The sequence below is a fragment of the Schistocerca nitens genome, chromosome 3 (assembly GCF_023898315.1).
Source record: "Schistocerca nitens isolate TAMUIC-IGC-003100 chromosome 3, iqSchNite1.1, whole genome shotgun sequence".
Lineage (NCBI taxonomy): Eukaryota > Metazoa > Arthropoda > Insecta > Orthoptera > Acrididae > Schistocerca > Schistocerca nitens.
The window spans coordinates 674,853,034-674,880,038 of NC_064616.1; the positions used below are offsets into that span (position 1 = coordinate 674,853,034).

A 27,005-nucleotide genomic window follows, 5' to 3' on the forward strand; every position below is an offset into this window, starting at 1 on the left:
CTTGCACCGACAGTCTGCATAGTGACGAAACAGGAATAAAACTCAGTCAGCTGGTCGAAAAGCGCATGAAAAACATCACACTTCGCCGCGCGTGATATCCGTGCGGTCTTTGGCGCCTTGTCACGGTTCGCGCCGCTCTCCCCGTCGGAGGTTCGAGTCCTCCCTCCGGCGTGGGTGTGTGTGTTGTCCTTAGTGTAAGTTAGTTTAAGTTAGATTAAGTAGTGTGTAAGCTTAGGGACCGATGACCCCAGCAGTTTGGTCTCATAAGATCTTACCACAAATTTACAATTTCCAAACATCAGTCTTCAAGTTTCATCGAAAGTAAATATAATTCTTTGCCTTCTATTGACTTCGCCTAGTCTGCTCTTTTCATTAAACACCAAATCTAGCTAGGCAATTGCTTCACTCTCTCATAAGGTCTCTCTTTCTAATGAGCATTTTCACGCTTCCCAGCCGGCCGAAGTGGCCGTGCGGTTAAAGGCGCTGCAGTCTGGAACCGCAAGACCGCTACGGTCGCAGGTTCGAATCCTGCCTCGGGCATGGATGTTTGTGATGTCCTTAGGTTAGTTAGGTTTAACTAGTTCTAAGTTCTAGGGGACTAATGACCTCAGCAGTTGAGTCCCATAGTGCTCAGAGCCATTTGAACCATTTGAGCCACGCTTCCCAAATCATAACGCTCTCCTAGAAAATCGCAGAAGAACTAAAAATAATTCTACGGTCGCGCACAGGTTCGTATTTAGTAGTTCGTATTTAGAAAGTAACTGTGTTTATCGCCAATGATAACAAACTCCCAACTTCATGAAGTTAAACACTTCAAAACACGAATTCCGCCACATAGTGCTCAAAATTCGACTCAGACACCGCGCAAGGGCAGCCGACCGACTCATCTCTATACCGCGAGCTCCAGGCACACCCAACTGCTCTACGAAATTGTTCCAACATTGAGACCTTACAGATGTACAGCCCCAGGAGGAGAATTTGGGCTCACCCATTAGTCAATTCATGCTCCTGCTCGTAGAAGATTTATTTATTTATTTGATATTTTCTTTTAGTCTGTTATGTATATAAAAGAACAGACCACTGAATGTTCCACATAAATTGCCCTGAACATAGCACATAATATTTATAACATAGTTTAAAATGTGCTGGTAATAACTAAGCATTATGTTGTTTAACTGGGGTTAACTGGGGGGCGGGGGTAATCTACATAGAACACACATAAAAAAGTCCATACTACCACTTGGCCATCTGGCACATAGATGTCTGTTCATTTGGATTCCAGAAGGCACACACTACTCGTCTATAGATTACAAAGTTTGTAATTTATAATGCTGGGCTACTCTATTGTACAACACCTTACTTTACAGCACTACAGCACACTACACTACACTACACTACACTACTGTACTTGGTATCAGAACCAAGTTGGGTCTCTCCTTTGTCTGGATGGTTAGCTCCCGGCACACTGAGGTGCAACTCAGGATCAACAAGGGCTGCGCTGCTATTCTATGCTATTCAAGGTGTAGAGATTGGGGGATGGCTGTCAGGGTCTCAGGAACTTCTTCCTGGTCTTCCCCGAGGCTCATCTCCTCACTTCTTCCAGAAGGTTTTTTAGGTGGATATTGTGCCGTAGCGCGTCTCGTTATCATGATTTATGGCCTCCTCTTGGTTGTCTCTCAACCATGTAGGTTTGCAGTTCATAAGCTGATATTTTAGCTGTCAACGAATTCAGTTATGCCACGGTTCCTCACTCCTTATTATGATATTGACCGTTGTATTGCCAGAGACGTTCCATTTTTCGTCTGTAACGTTTTTTTCAAATGGTACATTCCAACATTGTGATCCGCGGTGTCGATTGTTCCACATTCATAAGTGCCTGTGGTGCACTGTTGCATTTTCAGTAAGTAGTTGGGATACAGACCGTGTCTCTACAGGTAGCGTATAGCTCACTTCGTCGAAAACAAGTACGTAATTCTTGTTCTTTCTTTTATGTTAGAAAGTATCTGATAGGTTCTCCTCCTTGTTTATGTCATGTCCCAGATATCTTTCCATTCCCTATCAACGCATGCCCTAATTTCCTTATTCGATACGGCTTTTGTGCCAATATTGTTCACTTCTCTTTCTTATGGATAGGTCTAGAGCTAGTAAGCCTAATATTAGCAACAGCACCTCAGTCGATGTTGTTCTATACTAGTAGAACACCTACCTCTCTTAGTAGGTGATTCCTGACACTTTATAACAGTTTATTTTCAGAGCTGCTGGGACACAGTTGATGTCATGCGAAAGTCACACAAACCTAGAAGGCCACAACCGCAACCAAATTACTAGGATTAAGGAAAGTCTGACCCATCATCTTGAGGCTGGAGAAAACTACAGTCCACCGATGATGAGAGAAATGATACACTGCCTGATAAAAAGTATGTGGATTCCCGTATGTGACTCGGAATGAAGCAGTATATGTCACGAGAGCCGGACCCACCCGTATAAAAGGATGCATGGAGTACTGTGGGATCAGTGGAGGAGTAACAGCAGAACGTGTCGGTCAGGAGATCTCAATGTTTTTGAAATTGGACAAGTCATTGGATGGCAGCTGAGGAAAAAATCCACCAGGTACGTTTCAACACTTCTAAAAGTGCACAGATCGACTGTTTTCTGTAGTTATTGTGAAGTGGAAATGCGAAGGAACAACCACAGATAAAAACGACAATTCGTACCTCATCTACTGACGGACAGGGTTCATCGAGAGTTGCGGAGTGTGGTTGTAAAAAATCGCCCGAAATCAAGGGAAGGCGTTACTCGTGTGTTCCAGAGTGCTAACAGCTAGCACAACGAACGTGCGTAGGAGTTAAATAGGTCGGGTAACAATGGTCGAACAGCTCGCCATATGCCACACATTTCTTTAGTCAATGCGAAGCGACGCTTGAGGTGGTGTAAAAGGAGCGTCACCACTGGACAATGGATGGCTGGAAACGACTGATTTGGAGGGGTGAATCACTGTACACCCTATGGCAGTCTGACGGATGGGTCTGTATTTGGCGAAGGCTTAGAGAACGTTGTCTGCTATCATGCGTAGTTGTAATAGTGAAGTACGGAGGAGGTGGTGTTACAGCATGGGTGTGTTTCCGTGTTTAGGATGTGGTCCATTTATTGTTCTTAAGAAAACACTAAATGCGGAGAAATTGAACACATTTTACAGCATTGTGTACTGTGTACAGTAGCGTTGCAGTTCGGAGACGATGATTGTGTCAGCATAACAATACACCCCATCATAAAGTACATTCCTTAAATGGACTGGCTTGTACAGAGTTCCGACCTGAGCCCAATGGGATGAGTCAGAAAGTCGACTTCCCTGCAGACACCAGCGTCCAGTATCTCTACCTCCTGTAGTCTTGGCTCTTGAGGAATAGTGGGCTGCTATTCCTCCACAAACATTCGGACACCTCACTGAAAGTGTCACCTTGTAGAGTTCACGTCGTCATATACGTCAAGTGTGAACACGCCCCACATTAGTGTCTACTGATAGGTATCCAGATACTTTTGATCTGAGAATGTACATTGAGCATGATCCATCTAACACCTATCATTGGCACTATTCAGTTTTAATAATAAAGACTAATTATTTGAATACACCATGCACAACAAAATCTTCGGACATCGCTCTGAAAATCGTTATTGTGATGTCAAAGCATACAAAAGTGCAGGAGATACTTGTGCAGTAAGAAGGAGAGTCGTACCTCTCTTGAGGATGTTGCCGAAGACGCTCTGCTCGTCGTTCTTGGTGGTGCAGTTCCAGCGCTCGTTGCGGAACTGGTACTGGCACTCCTGGATACCGCGGCGCGCGCCGTCGGACACGGAGTGTATGGCGCCCGGCTTGTCCACGCACTCGGCCACCTGCTGCTGCACCAGCCCGGGCAGCGACGAGCAGAGCGCGCGCGCCTCCGTCAGCGGGCTGTCCGCCTGCACCTCCCCCGCAGACGGCTGCGCCGGGCCCGGCGTCGGCGTCACGCCCACCACGCCGAGGTACCTGCGCACCACCCGCTAGACTCGTCTCGTTTCCAGAAAGAATTTTCAAGCTTTTCTCTAAACATACTGATATCATTTGTTTTCCGCCATTGGTCGAGCTCATATGACATCAGCAAAAAGGATGGCTAACACAAATTCGACCATTTTAAAAGCATACCTCCACGGACTGCATAATAAATGCTAACTCCTGTCACCCAATGTCACAAATACTCGCATATTTTTGCCGCATCTTAACAGACTGCCAAATCTACCACTAGAATCACCGAAAATTCAGAAAGAGATGTACACAGTCCAACACAGAGCACAAAAACAATTTGTCCCTAATATCGTCACTAAATTGTACAATAAATACATGACACCGAATTTCTACAGAGTGCACAGCGAAATACTACCAATCAAAGAAACAATATCTAGAAAGAAAACAAAATACGTTCCAAGTGCTTATAAAGGTCCAGTCTTGGACAAAATTATCGCATTATTCAGACCACTAACAACCTAGAACTGCAATTATGATCAGGTAATACAAAACAAGTGATCTAAGCTAGCCCTGGTTTATACAGAATCACATGCAACAGCTGTAATTATTTCTACATAGGGCGGACAGGAAGAAACTTTCTGTCAAGGTTTAAAGAACACATTCGAAGTAGCGATAACCATCAAATAAGTTTTTCTCCGCTTAAAATACCGTTCAACACACGGTATATACTATTGAAAAAGCATTGCAGGTACTTCAAAAAAATCCGAAAGTTCCTATCATCAACATTCTCGAGGAACTTGAAATTCTTATACTTATAAGAAACCAACCACAAGACAGACAAAGTTTAAACATCAATACTGTTTTTAAAAAAATATTGATATACTCAAAAAGTAATCGGATAAATTCAAAGCGTAGAGCACAGCCAAAGATGACGCATACCAAAATAAAACCTTAACATCGTTGCTCATATACATAGTCTGGAAACATATGTCAGAACGTCATTACAACACCTACGAGAATGTCATAATTTACGAAAACTTATCGAAATTGGAAGTTAACGAAAGCATTCACGTCAAATGAGAAACGTCTGTCCAAAAAACAGCTGTACATTAATGGCATCTGCGATTGCTGTGAACATAAAGCCCTTATATTTTGTAAACATATGACACCGTAGCTGCAAAAGTGTCACGTTATTATCATTACAAATTTATTACCACCTTAATGCAGCAAATATACATCCACAGTCAAAATACAGTTGCCAACGATGTTAAATGTATGTCAGTCCATCTACACAATACACATTGACAAGCCAAAACATTATGACCACTGCCCAGCGCGACTCTGGATGCCGCCTGGTGGCGTTGTGGGCACATGACGCAATAACAAAAGTACGGGGTGATCAAAAAGTCAGTGTAAAATTGAAAACTTAATAAACCACGGAATAATGTAGATGGAGAGGTAAAAATTGACACACATGCTTGGAATGACATGGGGTTTTATTAGAACAAAAAAAAAAAAGAAGTTCACAAAAGTCCGACAGATGGCGCTGGACAGCAAAACGTCAGTGACTGCGCATGACAATCGTATATAAAAGGAGCTGTAATGAGAGAGAGAATCAGATGCGCCAGCAGTCGCAGCATGTTGACACCTGAAAAGGCGCTTTTAAATGGTTCAAATGGCTCTGAGCACTATGGGACTTAACTGCTGACGTCATCAGTCCCGTAGAAATTAGAACTACATAAACCTAACTAACCTAAGGACATCACACACATCCATGCCCGAGGCAGGATTCGAACCTGCGACCGTATTGGTCGCGCGGTTCCAGACTGTAGTGCCTAGAATCGCTCGGCCACTCCGGCCGGCAAAAGGCGCTTTTAGTGAAGCTGTTTTATCAGAATGGGGAATGTGCTACTGCAACGTTACGATCCTATCGCCATAGGAAGGGGATTCGAACAGGTAAAGGTCCGTTGACAAATGCAGCTGTGGCAAGAATGATTTCGAAGTTCGAAGCCACGGGTTGTTTAGACGATAGACCCCGTAGTGGCCGACCAAGCACAAGGCGTATTGCTGCTGAGACAGTTCAGGAAGAAATGTAGCGGGTTCGTCTATGCACGGGGAAGTCAGCGATCGTGCAGTCACACGTCGCACCGGCATTCCACACACTACTGTTTGGTTGGCACTGAGGCGTACCCTCCCTCGGCATCATGAACTGTTACCTGGCGATTTAGTGAAGCAGAGGGCATTTGCAGTGTGGGCTTTTCAAAAGATGGCGGAAGGTGACGATGGGTTGAGTAACGTGTTGTGGACCGACGAAGCTCATTCCACTCTCCGAGGGTCTGTCAACACCCACAACTGCAGAATTTGGGCTACCGAAAATCCTAGAACTTTCGTGGAAACTCCATTGCAAGACGAGAAAGTCACAGCATGGGTTGGATTTACCACATCTACCGTTATCGGGCCTTTTTTCTTCGAGGAAATGCGTGATTCTGGTTTTGTAACTGCTACCGTGACGGGTGAGAGGTACGCCGGTGTGTTACAGAATCGCATCATCCCCAGCCTGAGTGATAAACACCTACTGGAACGTACGATGTTTATTCACGATGGCGCTCCACCCCATATTGCTAGACGCGTGAAAGATCTCTTGCGCGCGTTGTTTGGTGATGATCGTGTGCTCAGCCGCCACTTTCGTCATGCTTGGCCACCAAGGTCCCCAGACCTCAGTCCGTGCGATTTGGGGTTACCTGAAGTCGCAAGTGTATCGTGATCGACCGACATCATCAGGGATGTTTCAAAATGGTTGAAATGGCTCTGAGCACTATGGGACTTAACATCTATGGTCATCAGTCCCCTAGAACCTAGAACCACTTAAACCTAACTAACCTAAGGACATCACACAACACCCAGCCAACACGAGGCAGAGAAAATCCCTGACCGCGCCGGGAATCGAACCCGGGAGTGGGAAGCGAGAACGCTACCGCACGACCACGAGATGCGGGCTCCAGGGATGCTGAAAGACAACATCCGAAGCCAATGCCTCACCATAACTCCGGACATGCTTTACAGTGCTGTTCACAACATTATTCCTCGACTACAGCTATTGTTGAGGAATGATGATGGACATATTGAGCATTTCCTGTAAAGAACATCATCTTTGCTTTGTCTTACTTTGTTATGCTAATTATTGCTATTCTGATCAGATGAAGCGCCACCTGTCGGACATTTTTTGAACTTTTGTATTTTTTTGGTTCTAATAAAACCCCATGTTATTCCAAGCATGTGTGTCAATTTGTATCTCTCTATCTACATTATTCCGTGATTTATTCAGTTCTCAAATTTATACTGACTTTTTGATCACCTGGTATGTAAGCGGAGCAGACACGGACGAGGGATCACGCTAGCGAAGATATGGGCTTCGAGTGGGGAAATTCATTGATATTAGCGACTATGAAAAAAGGGCAGATTATTATTACGCAGAACCTGTGAACGAGTATCTCGAAAATAGCGAAGCTGGTCAAATGTTCACGTGCTACCGGTGTGAGCATCTACGAAAGAGGTATGAGAATAGGGAAACTACCACTAGGCGCTAAATGGTTGGACGTCCACGACTATTCAGAGAACCTGGGGTTCGGAGGCTTGTCTGCCCTTTAAAGTAGGATAGATGGTGATCTGTGGCATCTCAGTCGGAAGAGCACAGTTCTGGTGCACACCCAAGTGTTTCGGATTACACTGTTCATCGTACTTTGTTGAACATAGAGCTCCTCAGTAAATCACCCCTACGCACTCCCGTGTTGACTCAACGACAGCCGGCCGCTGTGGCCAAGCGGTTAAAGACGCTACAGTCTGGAACCGCGTGGCCGCTACGGTCGCAGGTTCGCATCCTGCCTCGGGCATGGATGTGTGTGATGTCCTTAGGTTAGTTAGGTTTAAGTAGTTCTAAGTTCTAGGGGACTGATGACCTTAGAAGTTAAGTCCCATAGTGCTCAGAGCCATTTGAACCATTTGAACCCAACGACATCGTCAATTACGATGCAGTGTTCACGGCATCATCGGGATTTGACTGTCGATTAATGAAAACGTGTCAGCTCTTCTGATGAATCACATTTTTGCTACGCTAGGTCGATGGTCATCTCATCAAACGCCATCATCGAGGTGAACTGCTGCTCGAAACGTGCAGCGCGCAACGAACAATGGCGTGGGAACAGTATTATGCTATGGAAGACATTCTCCTGCGCTTGCATGGGACCTGTGGTAGTAATAGAAGACATGCCGACAGATGCGAACCATCTGCATTCCTTCATGCTTGATGTCATATTGAAGCTGTCTGTGTCTTGGAGCCAGAACCGCGGTACAGTGGTTTGAGGAGCGTTATAGTGAACTCACGTTGATATTCGGCGACCAAGTTCGCCTGATGTAAATCCTATGAAACCCAATCTGGGTCGCTATTGGAAGCCATCACCGGAACGCAAATTACGCGAATTGCACGAACTGTGCGTAGACATTTAATGTCACATACCTCCACAAACCTATAAACGATCTGTAGCATTCCAAATACGCGGAATCAGTGATGTATTTCATTCCAAAGAGAGAAAGAAAGCTATTAAACTGGTAGTCATAATGTTTTGATACATCGGTGTATGTGTAAGTAGAAATCCATGTTCTGCTATAACATAAAAATATATAATGAAAATAAGGTCATCCATATTGTACTGCAGTTCGCTCTAGAATGGCAGATCTGTAGTGGAAGTGAAAAATATATCACACAGCACTCCTTACAAATGGATTAATCCTTTCACTACCAATTTTTTTCGAAGTGAAAGACATTAACGTACGTTTACTTTAATTAATACCACTTTCAAAATTTAAAAAATGAAACTTTTTGGGCCGTTTTGTTTTCCATTGCGGGGAGGGGTGGGACGTAATGACATGTTCATAAGAACCTGCAATGTTTCGGACGACGACTGTGAAAAAAATAAAAGACATACAGAAAACAGACATACATGAGTGAATAGAGCATCTCTCCAGGTTTATACCTCATATTACAGGTGGTCAACATGGGAATGTTTGAAGCGGCAAACGCCAAACGTGCGTGCAGTTTATTGATACGTAATTCTCGGGAAGGCGCCACAGCAGCCCGCTTTGCAACTCTGTTCATTGGGTTGACTATCTGCTGGCGCAGTCAAATCCGATGCGACAATACGGTGGGGAGAGGAGCAGAGGGTTAACAGCGAAACTTGAAGATACACAAACTACAGGTGCAAGTCGTAATTATAATAATTCTGCCAAACATAATCAGGTTTTGGTTTACCAGTGTGACTCTGATACATAGTAATAACATGCAGCAGATCTCCACTGGTTCTCTGTTAATCTATAGTGGGACAAATAGGTCCCCGTGGTAGTGAAAGGGTTAAGATAGCCTGAGAAATGCAAAGTTTCCTGACCTCTGAAACATATGTGAGTCAGTACCACACCAACGCGTAATAAAGAAAGACGACTATACAGTATATGGGGCTTCAAATAATTTCAGACTGAATCGAGGATTTCTCTGTACAGAAGATGGATAGTCATCGACAGATGAAGAAGTAACATCTGGTGTGTCCCAGGGAAGTGTGTTGGTAGCCTTTCTGATCAAGTAGTGTGTTAATGACCGAACAGACAATATTAATACTGACCTCAAACCTTTGCATGTGATGCAGTTATCTATAATGAATTCTGTAAAATAAGAATTGCGCAAATAAGGTGTTCCAATCCTCCACCAGTGCGGCTGACAACTGCTTGGTGGTCGTTGGTGCTTGTGGATGTGCTGCAGTAGGTCTCCCCAACCCATCCTACACCTTCTCGATGTGATTGTAGTCTGAGGAACTGGTAGGCCAGTCCATTCGCCGACTATCCTCTCGTTCCCAAGGTCCCCCACCTGCGCTGTTCTATGCGGTCGCGCATTGTCAGTGAAGTCAGGAAGAATGTACTCCTCAAAGGACGTACATGGGGAAGGAGTACAGTGTCATAGTGACGGTGACCATTGAGTATACGGTGTTCAGAGTTTTGTAGGCCAGTAAGTCCATGCAATATTTTTCCTCCCAAAACTATGTCAAACGGACAACGAAAACGATCATATTCGAAAACGTTTCTCGGTATATTACGTGTTCCCACCTCTCGCCATAGAAGGATACGTCCACAATCACTGTTCAGACTGAATTTGCTCTCTTCCAAAAATATGACGCACCCCACTCCTCCTTCGTCCAGTATCTATGCTCTTGGCATCATCAAAAATGGTGCCGCCGATGTGCGGGTGTCAACGGAACACGATGTACTGGTCGTCTAGCACTGTGACCACACACATATAGTCGCCTAGACACTGAGGACCGTGATATTACGTGTCTTGCAATGCTGCTAATTGAAGTTGCAATTGCACCCATTGTTTGACGTGGGTCCTTTCCTGCCTCTTGCATAATGTAGCGGTCATCTGCTGCTGTAGCTGCAGCAGTGACAGTTGTCCAGAACGCTCCCAGTCAACGCACGTGAAAGAATGCTGTGAGCTGCACTCAATGCACGTCGTCCTTCTTCCAGTTTCCCGATGATTCTTTCCCTTATCACGTCATTCAAATGTTGGCTCTGGGCCATGTTATATTGAAGAACACCATCACAGTGCACCATAACCTCTCGCCGATTGACACACACTGTCCTTTCCCGTTCCTTCAACTGCCTCGGTTTGCGTGGCCAGCCGCATTTACAGACACGCTAATCTCACGCCGTGTGACGTAAAGTTTTCTGTGCACGACTGGGATACTTCTGGCCACATGGTCCCTTACTTTCATTCTTTTCCAGTAAGTTGTTAATATGTTGGTTTAGCTGTATCATCCGTAAATTTGCACCGTAGTGTGAATAAGCCGGCCGAAGTGGCCGTGCGGTTAAAGGCGCTGCAGTCTGGAACCGCAAGACCGCTACGGTCGCAGGTTCGAATCCTGCCTCGGGCATGGATGTTTGTGATGTCCTTAGGTTAGTTAGGTTTAACTAGTTCTAAGTTCTAGGGGACTAATGACCTCAGCAGTTGAGTCCCATAGTGCTCAGAGCCATTTGAACCATTTTTGTGAATAATTGTTTTCAGCCATCTGCAGATGTACGAAAAATTAGAGGTATTCACAATGAGCCACATTACCCCACTAAATTATTAAATGAGTACTATTTGTTTGAAATAAAATACATCTACTGCTTAGTTACACTCTAACCACTTACATTACTCGCCGTGAATGGTTGCCTCATCATTAAAATACCGAGTGAGAACTAGGAAAGTACATTTATAGCAGTCACATTAAGCCATACGTAAAAATAAGTCGGAAGGGGAGCTGAGAGGCAGGAGCTGATGGGCAGATGAATATATAACTGCTCTTTAATGACCAAGACTGGTGGTAATTAAGTGAATCAGTTTGCTTAGAGTACTTTCCACAGCCGTTCACACACAACAGCAAGGAATATGTGTCCATGTGCAGCCACGCCTCTGTCCTCAAATTTTCGATGTTAAATTCCAAATGCATTCACTGCGTGTGTTGATATTCTTCGCGGTTTCGTCTCTAAGTTTGCTGGTAACGTTGTGATATTGAGTAGCATGGTATCCGATAATATCTCTACAGAATCAAGATATTCATAGGGTAGAACTCTTATACGTTAAAACTTTTGAATGTTTTGCGTCATCGAAATTAGCATTACGAGTTTCATGCGTAACCTTCTGGTGCAATGCCATTGAAGAATTTGAATTAATACCTGTATGCAGCTAAATGTATACATGAACTGAAGCGTAATATTTTTGCGGGTCTTATGAGTACTTCATAACGAGCTGTTTTGCCCTGTGCTTATGAACAACACGCTAACTGTTGAGTGGCATGGATCCATGTGTCATTTCTTCATTAATGAAATGAATTGCAATTGCACCCTGTTGCAGAATGGCTCCGTAAATTATGGTCACACTTGCATCATTAACTTCTTCTGCACGTTGTTTAAGCACAAAAAGCAGCTAGTTCGCAGAATTCCTTCCGCCATAAAATTTGAATAATTACGATTTGAATCGTATTAGCATCATACTTAATATTCAATGGCGAAAAACTACAAGTAGAGGGATTAACTTCGCAACCTGACAGTAGAAATATGAGACCCTCTAATGCTTTACAGACAGAGATTGGCACCCACTCTATGTGTAAGGAATTCTTGTATTTTAATGATTTGTCTGCATCATAAAGTCTATCGAAGTGTACTGCATCTCCGATCACTCACTCGATTTGATTCTTGGCCGAAACATCTTCATGAGTGAAATGATTAGACATCACACATAAATATCTGAATTTTTAGCATTTGCAGCAGTTAGGGGGATTGAGTCGAGCCATGTCCTTGGCTCAGAAGCAAGTTTGTCGACTAAATTTGGTTTTATACAGGCCGTACACCTTTATCGAAAGGTTCTTAGATCTAAGGATGTTACTGAATGCACGAATTCTTTCTCGGTGTTATCTAGCGCTTGCTCAGGTCTCAGAAACCTTCTTGTATCGTAAAACAGCTCGTAGCCGTTGCGTGTAATCTGGTGCCACTTATCTCCGTCTTCGGCCACGGACGAGTACTAAGTACTTCGAATATCTATCCACGACGAGATGCAGCAGTAATGAGTATCACCAATATGCTCTTAGGTGGGGGGTCATAAAAGTCAGACCGATCAGTCCTCACACACCAACAGAATATTATTGCCATCTGCAAGATCCTTCTTCACGTTCACAGAAATGGCGGTTACAGTAAGTTCCTGGATTTTATCAAGGATGGCTAAGAGGTTAGGTAATGTTTACGACAAAAACAGGCTCTGAGGAAGTGGATATGCTTGTGGAGAGTGACGAGCCTCTTGCTTAAATGGCACCGCCGACATAATGCGTAGGAGCTGCCGACGAGCGGGTAAGCAAGAGTACAGTTTTTATGAAACTTTGTGATCAGAAGATTCATATTAGATGCAAAAATGTTAAAACATGCAAAGCAACTGCAGGTGATTAGTGATTATGTGTACTGTAATTCTCGGATTTCGTAGTATTTACCAATTTCTTATATTAACAAATGAAGGAAGAAAAGAAGATTGGGTTTAACGTCCCGTCGACATCGAGGTCATTAGAGTAGAGACGGAGCATAAGCACGGAATGTGTTAAGGATGGGATAGGAAACCGGCCGTTCCCTTTCAGAGGAACCTTCCCCTATATTGCCTCGAGCGATTTAGGTAAATCTCGGAAAACTTAAATCCGGGTGGCCGGACGCGGGTTTGAACCGCCGCCCTCCCGAATGCGAGTCAAGTGTCCTATTTACTAACAAAGAAGTAGCCAAAATTTGATGATAAATGTGCGTCGTAAAAAGAGAATATAGGGAGTGAAGTGACGTACGGGTTTCAGTGAAGAGAGTCGCCATGCTGCCATCGTAATACAGCTTTTCTTTGATTTCTGTAGTGCAGTGCGACCTCTGATGGTTATTTCAACAACATCTACCATAACTATCTTACGTAGTTATTATTTACCGTTTGAGAAACCTGAAGTTCATGAGATTTATGTACAATCGACGGTCTGGATGGAAAAAATTAATCGGGTAGAGCGACAATTGTAAATTCGAAGAAGTATCATATTCGAGTTAATTAACTTGTATTCTGCTTCCCAGTCAGGGGCAGCATTTTCATGAGACTCTAAAACTTAGTTTCTGTCGACCAATATAGCCTTCGTAACTCCTAATTGTTTCAGTAATTTAGCCCCGAAGGTATAAAAATTGCAGTTTACGCTTTCTTTGTGTCATCTGGGCTATAGATCAGATACACATGTTCTAAAACATTACATCTGTTTCTGTATTGTTATTTACCAATACATGTGTTTAAGCTTGAAAATGAAAACATGTAAAAACTGGCATGTTTTCATGAAGACGACTTTGTGACATTCCATATGTCTGGGGTGTACCGTTCCATAGATCTGTAATTGCAGTCACAGTATTGTCGCACTATTGAACTCGATTTCAGTAACTGTTTTCGTCTTAGCAGATTTTACGTTTGTGTACTATGCATAAATACACAAACTCCACTTATGAGTGTCTCAGAAATAACCCCTCTCACTCCTAAGTTAGATCGTTAACGGCGCGTGGTTTCGATTCTGGTGTGGCTGACTTCCTTGTGTCGTGAAATAGCACTACGCGGGAAGTTCAAAATAGGGTCCCGGTAGAGGGATATATGGAAAATATCGTTGCATGAAAAAAGGAAATGTACAGAAGCCACAACATCATCCTTTTCTGTAACTGCAAAAATTATAAAAGTTCACAAAACCTAAGGCCGAATTACGTACATGTACCTTAAAACATAAGAAAGAGGGAAACTTGTAACTTACAAATCCTTTTCCTTGTGCTATATATAATACATCACTAGCCCGGAAATTGTTTGCAGACGAATTACTTGTGTCATTGTCAAACATTTTCATAAGAAACTTTACAGGAAAATTTTAATTACAGTCTAATTTTCTTACCGACATCATTCACCAAAATATTCGGAAAGTAATATTCACAAGAGTAATGAAGCCTTATGGATTTAGTGTACACAGGTTGGATTCCAGACGTATTTCTCGACAGAGAATTACATTTTTGCGTACACCAAATATTATTCGCCTTAAACAAGAAAATAACCACTGGAACATTTTTGCTGTCCGTTTAAAGCAATTGAGTATATTGATCACTATACCCCTTTAAACGAGCTTAAATTTTATTTAGTTGAATTGCGTGAAAAACAGTGAGTGCTCTCCTGGCACAATAAGTCAGTAGCGTATTCCGTTCCCATCAGGTTCTGTGGCATTTTTAGGTTATGTAGAATGGTTTTCCAACTATGCACTAGAGGTAGACATGTAATTCTCGCACTCGAGGGTTCTTCTTCTACCACGACCTTAAGAAGCTGTCTGTCAGCTCTATTTAGTAGTTCTACGAGGAAAGGGAGCATGCTTCTCGCAGACCGGGCGACACGGTTTATATAATTGGAAAAGATAACTTAATAGAGTATGTTACAAACTTATCGATCTTAATAAGTTATTTGGAACAGAGTTGTTAGTGAAATGAAATAAATACGACCGACCTTTTTCTTACGTCACTGTCATGTGCAAAATCAGCATAGGGACTAAAAACACTGAAGACTAGAAAGTACCTATAGCAAACACAGTTAGTGACAATGGTTCAAGTGGCTCTGAGCACTATGGGACTTAACTTCTAAGGTCATCAGTCCCTTAGAACTTTAGAACTACTTAAACCTAACTAAGGACATCACACACATCCATGCCCGAGGCAGGATTCGAACCTGCGACCGTAGCGGTCGCGTGGTTCCAGACTGTAGCGCCTAGAACCGCTGGGCCACCCCGTCCGGCTAGTGACAATGCATCACAGTGTTATTTGTGGAAGTTGCTTAGGCTTAATCCACAGCTGGGGCGGAGTCCGGAGTCACCAAGAAACAAAAGTTGGAAAGAAATCGCTGAGCGCTGTGCAGATGATGACGAAGATGATGAAAGTGAAGGTGAAGATGATGCTGAAGGTGAAGATGAAGATGCTGATGGTGATGATGGCTGTGATGGTTATCGTGATGGTGCTGGTATGGTGATATATTGGTTTCGGAACGTGACAGTCAGGGCTTTAGCGCCTATATTAAAAAATTAATGACACGAATGAAGTTAAAAACAGTATACCATAAAAATTCAATACATGTTTCCTGTCAGATCTAATATTTTGTACATTAAAGAGAAATTCAATCGTATGATGTAAGATAACACATTGTGTAAATGTGGCTGGCTGATCAGGCTGTGTGTGTAAATACGAAAATATAGGTCTTTGAAGAGTTCGCCTTGGATATTCTGCTGGATTGTGTCATGGATTCTGCACAACATTTTGGCCACAGGAGTTGGTGTCGTCTCATGTGACTACCAATTAATGAAGTCATCAGTAGTTACATGACGATCGGAGCAAGAGCTGTTGCAGAAAATTTGTGCAGAATGAACACATAAACATGGCAAATAATTCGATAACCAGTTAAATAAAATATTCGACGGGAAAAACTCCATCACTTTCAATATCTGATGTAAATAAAATAACTCCTCCACTAATGATAGGGAAAGACTACATGAGAGCAAAAGTCATGAGCTTAGTAATGTATGCTTGGAGATAAACATAATACTATCATATAGAGTTATTTATACTTATATTTCTGGTCTAATAAGCTAACAACGATCGAGAGTGTTGTGTGCTGAGAACATGCCCCTCTGTGCCTGCATCCAGTGACACCTATGAGTTGAGGATGACACGGCGGCCTGTTCGGACGCAGTTTACTGTAGACTTGTATTTACCCACTGGTTTATGAATCATTTCTGTGGTTTTTATATCAATAAAGCCATGAGACTGATAAAGTTTGGCATTAGAATTACGATGTTCTCCACTGAATATGGCCTCTAGACAACGGGCGAAAAGTTACACTTAAAAACATGCACGTAATATTAAAGAACATAAAAAACGATAACAAAGATAACATACCGGGTGATCAAAAAGTCAGTATAAATTTGAAAACCTCATAAACACACGGAATAATGTAGATAGAGAGGTAAAAATTGACACACATGCTTGGAATGACATGGAGTTTTATTAGAACAAAAAAAAAAAAACGAAGTTCACAATATGTCCGACAGATGGCACTAGACAGTAAAACGTCAGTGACTGCGCATGACAATCGTGTTTAAAAGGATCTGTAATGAGAGAGAGAGAATCAGATGCGCCAACAGTCGCAGCATGTTGAAGTTACCTGAAAAGGCGCTTTTAGTGAAGCTGTTTTATCAGAATGGGGAATGTGCTACTGCAGCGTTACGATCCTATCGCCATAGGAAGGGGATTCGAACGGATAAAAATCCGTTGACAAACGCAGCTGTGGCGAGAATGATTTCGAAGTTCGAAGCCACGGGTTGTTTAGACGATAGATCCCGTAGTGGCCGACCGAGCACAAGGCGTAATGCTGCTGAGACAGTTCAGGAAGAAATGGAGACAGTAGCGGGTTCGTCTATGCACGGGGAAGTCAGCGCTCGTGCAGTCGCACGTCGCACCGGCATTCCATACACTACTGTTTGGTTAGCACTGAGGCGTACCCTCCGACGCTATCCGTACAAAATCCATCGGCATCATGAACTGTTACCTGGCGATTTAGTGAAGCAGAGGGCATTTGCGGTGTGGGCTTATCAAAAGATGGCGGAAGATGACGATTGGTTGAGTAACGTGTTGTGGACCGACGAAGCTCATTTCACGCACCAAGAGTGTGTCAACGCCCACAACTGTAGAATTTGGGCTACCGAAAATGCTTGAACTGTCGTGGAAACTGCACTGCACAATGTGAAAGTCACGATATGGGTTGGATTTACCACATCTACCGTTATCGGGCCTTTTTTTTCGAGGAAATGCGTGATTCTGGTTTTGTAACTGCTACCGTGACGGGAGAGAGGTACGCCGGTGTGTTACAGAATCGCATCATCCCCAGCCTGAGTGATAAACACCTACTGGAACGTACGATGTTTATTCACGATGGCGCTCCACCCCATATTGCTAGACGCGTGAATGATCTCTTGCGCGCGTTGTTTGGTGATGATCGTGTGCTCAGCCGCCACTTTCGTCATGCTTGGCCACCAAGGACCCCAGACCTCAGTCCGTGCGATTATTGGCTTTGGGGTTACCTGAAGTCGCAAGTGTATCGTGGTCGACCAACATCTCCAGGGATGCTGAAAGACAACATCCGAAGCCAATGCCTCACCATAACTCCGGACATGCCTTACAGTGCTGTTCACAACATTATTTCTCGACTACAGCTATTGTTGAGGAATGATGGTGGACATATTGAGCATTTCCTGTAAAGAACATCATCTTTGCTTTGTCTTACTTTGTTATGCTAATTATTGCTATTCTGTTCAGATGAAGCGCCATCTGTCGGACATTTTTTGAACTTTTGTATTTTTTTGGTTCTAATAAAACCCCATGTTATTCCAAGCATGTGTGTCAATTTGTATCTATCTACATTATTCCGTGATTTATTCAGTTTTCAAATTTATACTGACTTTTTGATCACCCGGTATATCTTTTCGGAATGGTACTATCTTTGAGAAGTATGTTTGGAGGTGAAACAATACTCATCAGAAACGCATATCACAGGTCAACATCAAATGTCGGGAAACAAGCTCCTTGAGGCGAGTGTGTGAGAGAAAGAGGTTATATACACATGCAGACAGTTTACAACCTATTTCATATAGTTCCACTCAGGTCTAATATTTTGCTGTGATTCATCATTTAAAACAAGTATTCATCTCACGAAATCGTGTAATGAGAATAGGATGTGGTGTTTTATCCACAGTTGTGCTTTCTAACCAGTCTTCAGAATTAATATACAAGGTGCGCCTGAAAGGTTCGGTGAATGGCCTCAGGAAAAAAATGAAACAATACTTACAAACAGAATACCTTTCCTGGCCTGCAAAGTAATCACCGTTAACTACAACACACTTCTGACATCGGGTGTTAGGATGTTGAAACTGTCGGCTAACGCTTCTTGTGGAATCGCTCGAATCACCCAGGTCACGTGCAACGTATGGAAAGCGTAAGCCTTTCAAGGCTAATTTAAGGCGGGAAAACAAAAAGAAGTCTGCTGGCGCCAAATCTGAAGATTAAGGAGGGCGTTAAAGAACAGTTATCTTACGTTGGGCGACAAAGTTGGGCGCACAGACGTTGCTGATATCCAACAACGCCTGATCACGCTGCATCGAGTGATTCCATTCAGACGCACCTCGTATCGTTCAAATGGCTCTGAGCACTATGGGACTTAACTTCTGTGGTCATCAGTCCCCTAGAAATTAGAACTACTTAAACCTAACTAACCTAAGGACATCACACACATCCATGCCCGAGGCAGGATTCGAACCTGCGACCGTAGCGGTCACGCGGTTCCAGACTGTAGCGCCTAGAACCGCTCGGCCACTCCGGCCGGCGCACCTCGTATGTTCTTTTATAAAATTAGTCGTAAATGTCAATCATTGTTTCAATACTGTAACGTAAGTGGTTAATACACTTGAAAGAATTATTGTATTCACTACGTGTAACTAAATCTGACAGTGGATGACAAAATGTTTCAGTACGCGGTCATAAAACTTTTTGATTTGTTCAGTGACCTAAAATGTAAAACAAATAGAAAAGCAAATTTTAAATATAAAATAAAATCTTATAATGGACAAATATTTGTAGTCTAAAGACGAGTTTCAATTGTAAACTAGCGTCATTTGTAATATATATATCAAAGACGTTTACTTTTGTTGTTAAATTTAAGTATTTTTCATTCTAAGACCAGCATATTATTTTATATTACATTTAAGCCTTTTTTATTGATTCAGCTGAGGGTGCTTGGTGAAACATTGCACAGGGTGATTCAGTGATGATGTTACAAACTTTCAGGGGTGATGGTATCAATTTCAGGTAATGAACCTTGGTCCAGAAACAACTACCTCGGAATTTATGCACGAAAATCGTTCTGATATCTCTGACTGTTAAATTCATGGAGCAGCACTACTGTTGGTAAGATTGTAGGGTATCCAACTCCGACGATCAGATAGGGGTCGAGGTTGAAAAAAATTCAAGTAATCCAATGCAGATGGCATGTTCTGTACTGCCGTCTATGTTTATTTGTTATAGTACTAACGCCGATCAGCCATCATCAGATGGAGCTGTACACGGTGGCGGAATTTGCAGACATGATTTTCGTGCAGGGGAAGGAAATAGAAGCAGCAGGAAAGTGGTAAGTTTGTTCAGGACCATATATTCACACAGAAGACACCAGGCTCACACGATGTTCCCCAGGCTGCTCCAAATATTAGCCGGCCGGAGTGGCCGAGTGGTTCTAGGCGCTACAGTCTGGAACCGCGCGACCGCTACGGTCGCAGGTTCGAATGCTGCCTCGGGCATGGATGTGTGTGATGTCCTTAGGTTGGTTAGGTTTAAGTAGTTCTAAGTTCTATGGGACTGATGACCAAAGACGTTAAGTCCCATAGTGCTCAGAGCCATTTGAACCATTTTTTTTCCAAATATTAAGTGAAGCAGAGCAGGTGGTACCACAGCACAATGACTGAGGAGGGCAACGAAATACACTGACTCCCGACATAGACAATGCAGTGCTTACTTGAGTGGATGAGGCACCCGAAATCAGCACCCAGTCAGTGCACGTGAAATGAATGTTTCACAGAATAATATGGGGCGAGTATTACGAAAAATGGAGCTACACCCCTACCATCACAGAAACTGCATGCCCTGATACATGCTTTGACTCCTACTGATTTCGGATCTCTTACCGCGTTCAGTCAGTGCTTCTTGCACTGCGTTACAGTATATTCTCATTTTTATGCGTGTTTACTTCTCACGGATGATGCATATTTCACCAGAGACGGAATGCTAAATAGTTACAGTAGTCATTTTCAAGCCTTTGAGAATCCCCACTCTACAGTTTTGAAGAACCAACACCTCAGATTATCAGTCAACGATTACGTTTCTTCTTCGTCGCTGCTTCAATACACGAGTGTACACAGTGCTTATCTGAGACATACATACTACTAGGGTCCTAGAATATATCCCATTTGTTATCCGTCAACGGCTGTGGTCCCAACATGATGCAGCCGCACCACACCTTGCACTGAGCGTTCGTGTACACCTGGATCAGACAATCCCCGAAAAGGAAGTTCTGTTTCCTGGACAGCGTGTCCACTTGATCTTACCTCACTTGATTTCTTTTTGTGGGGCAATATCAAAAGTCTTTGTAAGAGACGCCTGTCGAGACCGAAGATGATCTGGCAAAATTACTCGCTGCTTGTTACACTGTGCAGAAAACACCGGGGGTACTAGAACGGCTACGACAGAACTTTCTGCGACGATGTCACGCCTGCATTGACGCTGGTGGACGCAACTTTAAACAAGCGCTGTAAATGTACCAGCTTGCGAAACTTGTGTAGGTAAATGGAATTCATCATTGCTGTACCACAGAATTAGGATTTTCGGTCTTTCTGACATCAGGTTGGTGGGATCGGATTTTAGGGCCTTTCCGGAATTTGGCATGTCCTAATCAGGGTTCAGATGTTAGGGTCTTCAGTTTGTGTGCAACAGGAGGCTAAGGTAGAGCTTATGTAGATTTTCACTTATACCTTTCGCCTCGGTCGTTACCGGACTAGGACCGCTTACCTCAAATTGATACATCTACCCTCCTCCATCATGCCTGGAAGTGTGTGACATCACAGAATCACACTTTATATTGTATTAACTAAACGAAACACTTTTTAGCCTCGTTTCACAAAATTTATTACGACTGTAAGACCTATGTTTAGCGTTATAAACCCATTGTATAACACACAACAATGCCAAAGATGGGAACCAAGCTAAAACAAACACGTCAACTTCTTGAATATCGATTCTTGACTTAAGCTATAAAATTATCTCTGTTGACAGTTTTGACCTAGTTAATTCTCTCAAAATTTGTTAGGACAGCATTTACGTTACCTAGTAAGAAGCATGCACTGCAGTAGAGCTGTGTGCCATGTTATGTCATCATCTAGTTATGAATGCAGGCACCAAGATTATTTTCTTTTGTAGAGATTGTAACATTGTCTAAAATGGATGAATAATTGAACTGAGTTTGTTAATTTAGTAGTAAATTTGGGGATGCACAGATATCTTTCTTAATTTTTAATACGTCGAACAGCGTGAGGTTTGCACGCTTTGTGGTCTTCGTTTAAGCAGTGTCGGACAAAAAAGGAATCTTGTCTCTTTAACTCTACCTCGTATGGTGTTCTCTGAGCCTGATACAGACTGACCTCCCAGTATGTCCAATACAGCAGAACTGACACTCTCGACATCACTTTCCATGATGTTTGGTTCTTTACCTTTGAATCGAAGAAAGTTCAACCTAATGTCTGTGGGACATAGAAAAAACACAGAGAAGCCCTTTGCCTTCAAAATGGTTATCCTATTTGAAATTTTGTCTATAACAGGTACAATACGCCAATTCATTTTCGGTCTATCTGCGTTGTTCTCTGTCCGCCTGCTTAGCTGGGTGGCAACGTGCTCGCCTCCCATGCAAGCGGGCACCGGCTCGATTCCCGGCCGGGTTGGAGATTTTCTCCGCTCGTGGACTGGGTGTTGTGTTGTCCTCATCATCATTTCATCCTCATCCCCGGCGCGCAAGTCGCCCAATGTGGCGTCGAATGAAATAAGACTGGCACTGGGCGGCCGAACTTCCCCGAATAGGGGCCTCCCGGCCAACGATGCCATACGTTCATTTCCATTTTTGCGTTGTTCTCTGGATACAGTAGGGATCTGGCTTACATCTTCAATTTTTTATTGGTAACTGTTAGTACTGCAGGATTCAAAACCATCATTTGTGGCTATAGCTTTTTTGTATTGAATTCCTGGACATAATCTTCTTGGGACATGGGGTCAGAAAGGAGACGGTGGATCATATGGTGGAATCTGCATGTTTTTAGATTGTTGGATCTTGAGAGGTAGCTGGGATGAATGTATTAGTAAATGAGTCTTTTAGGTAAATTTTAAATTTGTGATTGCCGTGTTCTATCTGTAAGTTGATATCTAGGAAAGTGATGGTGGAGCCCCCTGACTCCATACTGACCTGTATGTTAGTATGCCACTGATTCATTCTTTCACTAACTTCTGAAGTTTTTTGGTGGAAGCTTTTCACGTATAGAGAAATTCACCGACATGTCTTTACCACTAAACATGTTTTGCTGTTCATTCACTGTTAAGAAAATACTACTTGCCCATGAACATTTCTCTTAGCAAGGTTGATAAGCTATTTTGCTATGAAGGTGTAGACAGATGCAGAAGTCAGTAAAATGACCCATTATGCATAATTTCGATAGACACTGTGTCAATAATGCAGGGTAAAGAGAATTAAGTCAGTAACAAGCTGCCATTCATTAAGTTATATGGATATTTGGTCGGTGTCGTTGCGACTTTTCTTGCGGTTTCTTAGCGGAACTACTTTCTCATATGCGATTATGTCGAGAGCAAACCATGTGAGTATGCTGCTGACACAGCCTGATACACCACTTAAACGAATGTTCCAATCAAACTCCCTTGGAGCAATTAAGTTTTTAAACAATTCCGTATTAGCACTATCTATTTGAAATGAAGTAATGGAATGTGTCAAGCGAAAATTCTGTGAACGAAATCCCCTAATGGCACCATTGTTAGGAGTCGAGAATATGATACATTGACCATCTTTTGGAAATCTAGAAAAAAACAGTTTGACCGTCCACATGCGCCGATAACTTAAGATACTTAATACCTAACAAAGCGTAGCCACCTTGATAACATAAGCAACCAGCGGTTGTTTTCCAGTCATCTAGTATTGCATGCTGTATAAGAGATTCACAATGAATGTAAATTGAGAAGTTGGCTAGTTCCGCAACATATTGAATTTGAAACAAAATACAAATGCCGTCAGTAGGCTTCTTATTCACTTCCAGCCGCCTTAGTTGCGCTCCACCACAGTGTACATCAGTTTTTTATAATTCTGAACATCTTTGGAATATTTTTTATTCGTGCATCGATACTAGTTTTTATTGTAATCAGCATTCATTAGATAAATTTGTCAGTAAAACTTCAATAAACTAACGACATGTAGCATGTAATGGCATGGTAGGGAGAGAATTAGTCAATCTCCTAAGCGCAACAGTGAGAGAGATGAGATGTCGTATGGCTAGGGCCTCCCGTCGGGTAGACCGTTCGCCTGGTGCAGGTCTTTCGAGCTGACGCCACTTCGGCGACCTACGCGTCGATGGGGATGAAATGATGATGATTAGGACAACACAACACCCAGTCCCTGAGCGGAGAAAATCTCCGACCCAGCCGGGAATCGAACCCGGGCCCTTAGGACTGACAGTCTGTCACGCTGACCACTCAGCTACCAGGGGCGAACAAACGCAACAGTATTAAATAGGTCCAACACGTTTTAACGTCTCAAAAGCCTTAACTGGCACACGTTTCTGAAAAGGGGTGAATACTGATAACTTCCTGCTACAGCGCAGTTTTCACCCAAAAAATGAAATGTCGTGTTTAATTAGCGCGATGTCACAGTCAGCCACTGTTTTTGTAAGGTAAAAACCAGCACACGAGCAACCCGATTCCAGTGACCTCCGAACAACGCGTTTTGACTTGCAGTAGCCGGCTTAAACAAAATGTAATGCAGGCCGATATACAGGGTGGGGCAAATAAAAGTGGCCCGGAGAACAGAGTTCCAGGGTACAAAGAAACACAGCAGAGGAAAGGAAGTACAGTACTAACCCGACTATAGCAGATATAGAAAGTGACCATAGTTCATCTCTTGTCAATTTTGGGCCCTTGTCAGGAAATTGCTGAGGGCGGATCGAAGCTGGAATGCTGGAATTGCTGCAGTCTCATCTGAAGCGCTCTGCTGCAGTTCTTGAAGACTATGAGAGCTGTTGCGGTACACATTAGATTTGAGGGCTCCCCTCACAAAGTAATCATACACTGACAAATAAGGTGACCTGGTTTGCCAGCTGGGACAGTGACCAGACTGAGCTATGCTAATAACTACGTCAGACGAGAATATTCTATACACGTGCTCCACAGGTTCGGCCGGCTGTATTGGCAGTTGCTCCTTCCTGTTAGAAGTAATTGCAGGTCTTCTCCTCCTCCGTAAATTCTGCCACAAATGGTTTCAAAATGTTGGAAATGTAACATACCGAAGTCAGCATCTGATGAAAGAAGATGGGACCAGTAATGTGGCTTGCGCCCGCCCGGTTAGCCGTACGGTCTAACGCACGGCTTTCCGGATTGGACAGGAGAGCGTGGTCTCCGGCACGAATCCGCCCGGCGGACTTGTGTCGAGGTCCGGTGAGCCGGCCAGTCTGTGGATGGTTTTTAGGCGGTTTTCCATCTGCCTCGGCGAATTGGAGCTAGTTCCCCTTATGTCGGCGATTGCTGCGCAAACAAGTTCTCTGCGTACGCGTACACCACCTTTACTCTACCACGCAAACATAGGGGTTACACTACTCTGGTGGGGGCCGAACAGCAGAATTACCCTGAAAGAGCGGTTCGGTGTGGAGCGGCAGATGGGTGAAGTGGACTGCAGTAGCCATCGTGGGGTTGTGGACCACTGCGGCTGCGGCGGCGACGGAGCCTATCCGTCGTTTCTAGGCCCCCGGTTAAAATACAATACAATACAATGTAGCGTGCAGACACTGCACACCAAACCCCAACCTTCAGATCATACAATGGTGTTTCTTGGAAGTTATGCGGATTCTCTGCTGCCAAGAACCTTTTATTCTGTGAGCTGACCTAACCAATCAGGCGAAACCAGGCTTCATCAGACATATGTAGGCATGTATGTATGTATTAAAACGGGGACCTAGAAACGACGTAGAAGCTTCGTCCCGCTGCAGCCCTCAGTGGTTCACAAACACACAACAGGCCACAACAGTTCACCCACCCCACCGCCGCCCAACACCGAACCCAGGGTTATTGTGCGATTCGGCCTCCAGTGGACCCCCGGGATCGTCTCATACTAGGCGAGTGTGATCCCCAAATGTTTGCTTGATAGTATAATTATGGTGTACGCGTACGTGGAAACGGTGTTTGCGCAGAAAACGACGACACAGTGTAACTGAGGCGGAATAAGTGGAACCAGCCCGCATTCTCCGAGGTAGATGGAAAATCGCCTTAAAACCATCCACAGGCTGGCCGGCACACCGGACCTCGACAGTAATCTGCCGGGCGGATTCGTGCCGGGGACCGGCACGCAATCCCGCTCGGGAAGCTGTGCGTTAGACCGCGCGGCTAGCCGGGCGGGAACATCAGACATAACGAAAGATCCGTTTCCAAGCCATTCATTGTTATTTCAGTGAACAGCCACTTACAAAACTGAGGAGCATCTGCTGATTGTAATGCATGAAGAACAGATTCTCGGTAGAGACGCATATGCAGGTCCAGGTGGAGTATTCGTCCGCACGGTCGACGTGATGTGCCGGTCTCTTGCGACAATCGTCGGTTTGATTTGGTAAGAATCTGAAGCATCTTTTGGTGAACTGCTACCACATTTTCTGGTGTGTGTGTGTGTGTGTGTGTGTGTGTGTGTGTCACGTTTCCGGCTTTTTTAACTTGTTAAAAGCAGGTCCTGCCTGAAGCTATTTTCGGACAAAGCGGTATATGGCACCCTTTGCTGGCACTTTGACACCATTAAACTTCTCAGCAAACAACTCACCGCAGCGTTCCCACGACTTTGCTGCCACGTAATTTTTCCACTACCAACACACGCTGCTCCATTTTGAGAACCATCGTCCCCTTTTCACTGCTCCACTCACACTGACACAGCCCGCACTACGCTCTTAACCCGTGTGGATCACGTGGCGGCCATACACGTGGTGTGGGTGTCACGGTGTGCACGCATTCACGTCCAATCTTACCCACTCGTCCGGTCCACTTTTTTGCCCCAGTCTGTATTCCGTGAGGTTCTAACAGGTACGACCTAAGATGCCCACCGATCGTTCCCTTTTTCCTTTGCGCAACTCATAGTTGGGCTGTAACACTGATTTGCAATCTTAAGACACACAAATCAAAAGTATCCTAACACCCCTATAAAACGCGGAACAGACCACTAGATGTAACGATAGGAGGACTCGCCAGTATTAAAGTAGGCGGAGAACATTGTGTTGTTAGTACACAAGCAGTTACAGCAGAACAGGTCACTCAGGCGAGCTCACTGACTTCATGCATGGACTAATCATTGGATCACCCGAGTAAAAAATCCATCATAGACCTTTCAGCCCTTCTAAAACTGCCCGATTCGACAGTTGGTGATGTGATTGTGAAGCCAGAACGCGAAGAATGAAGGACAGTGAATCGAGACCAGGCAGTATCACGTCCAGACGGAGAGTGTCCGTCAAGCACTGCGTGGGAT

At 43.8% G+C, this 27,005-nt stretch overlaps 1 protein-coding gene across 2 annotated transcripts in view; it reads right to left on the bottom strand.

The window, feature by feature from the left end:
• LOC126249708 (protein Wnt-16-like) overlaps positions 1–27,005 on the bottom strand; it is an 879,813-nt gene that overhangs the window by 424,508 nt on the left and 428,300 nt on the right. For both annotated transcript variants that reach the window (XM_049951388.1, XM_049951387.1), the window contains exon 2: positions 3,735–4,024. In XM_049951388.1, the coding sequence (XP_049807345.1) occupies positions 3,735–4,024 (290 nt within the window). The remainder of the gene's footprint in view (positions 1–3,734; positions 4,025–27,005) is intronic.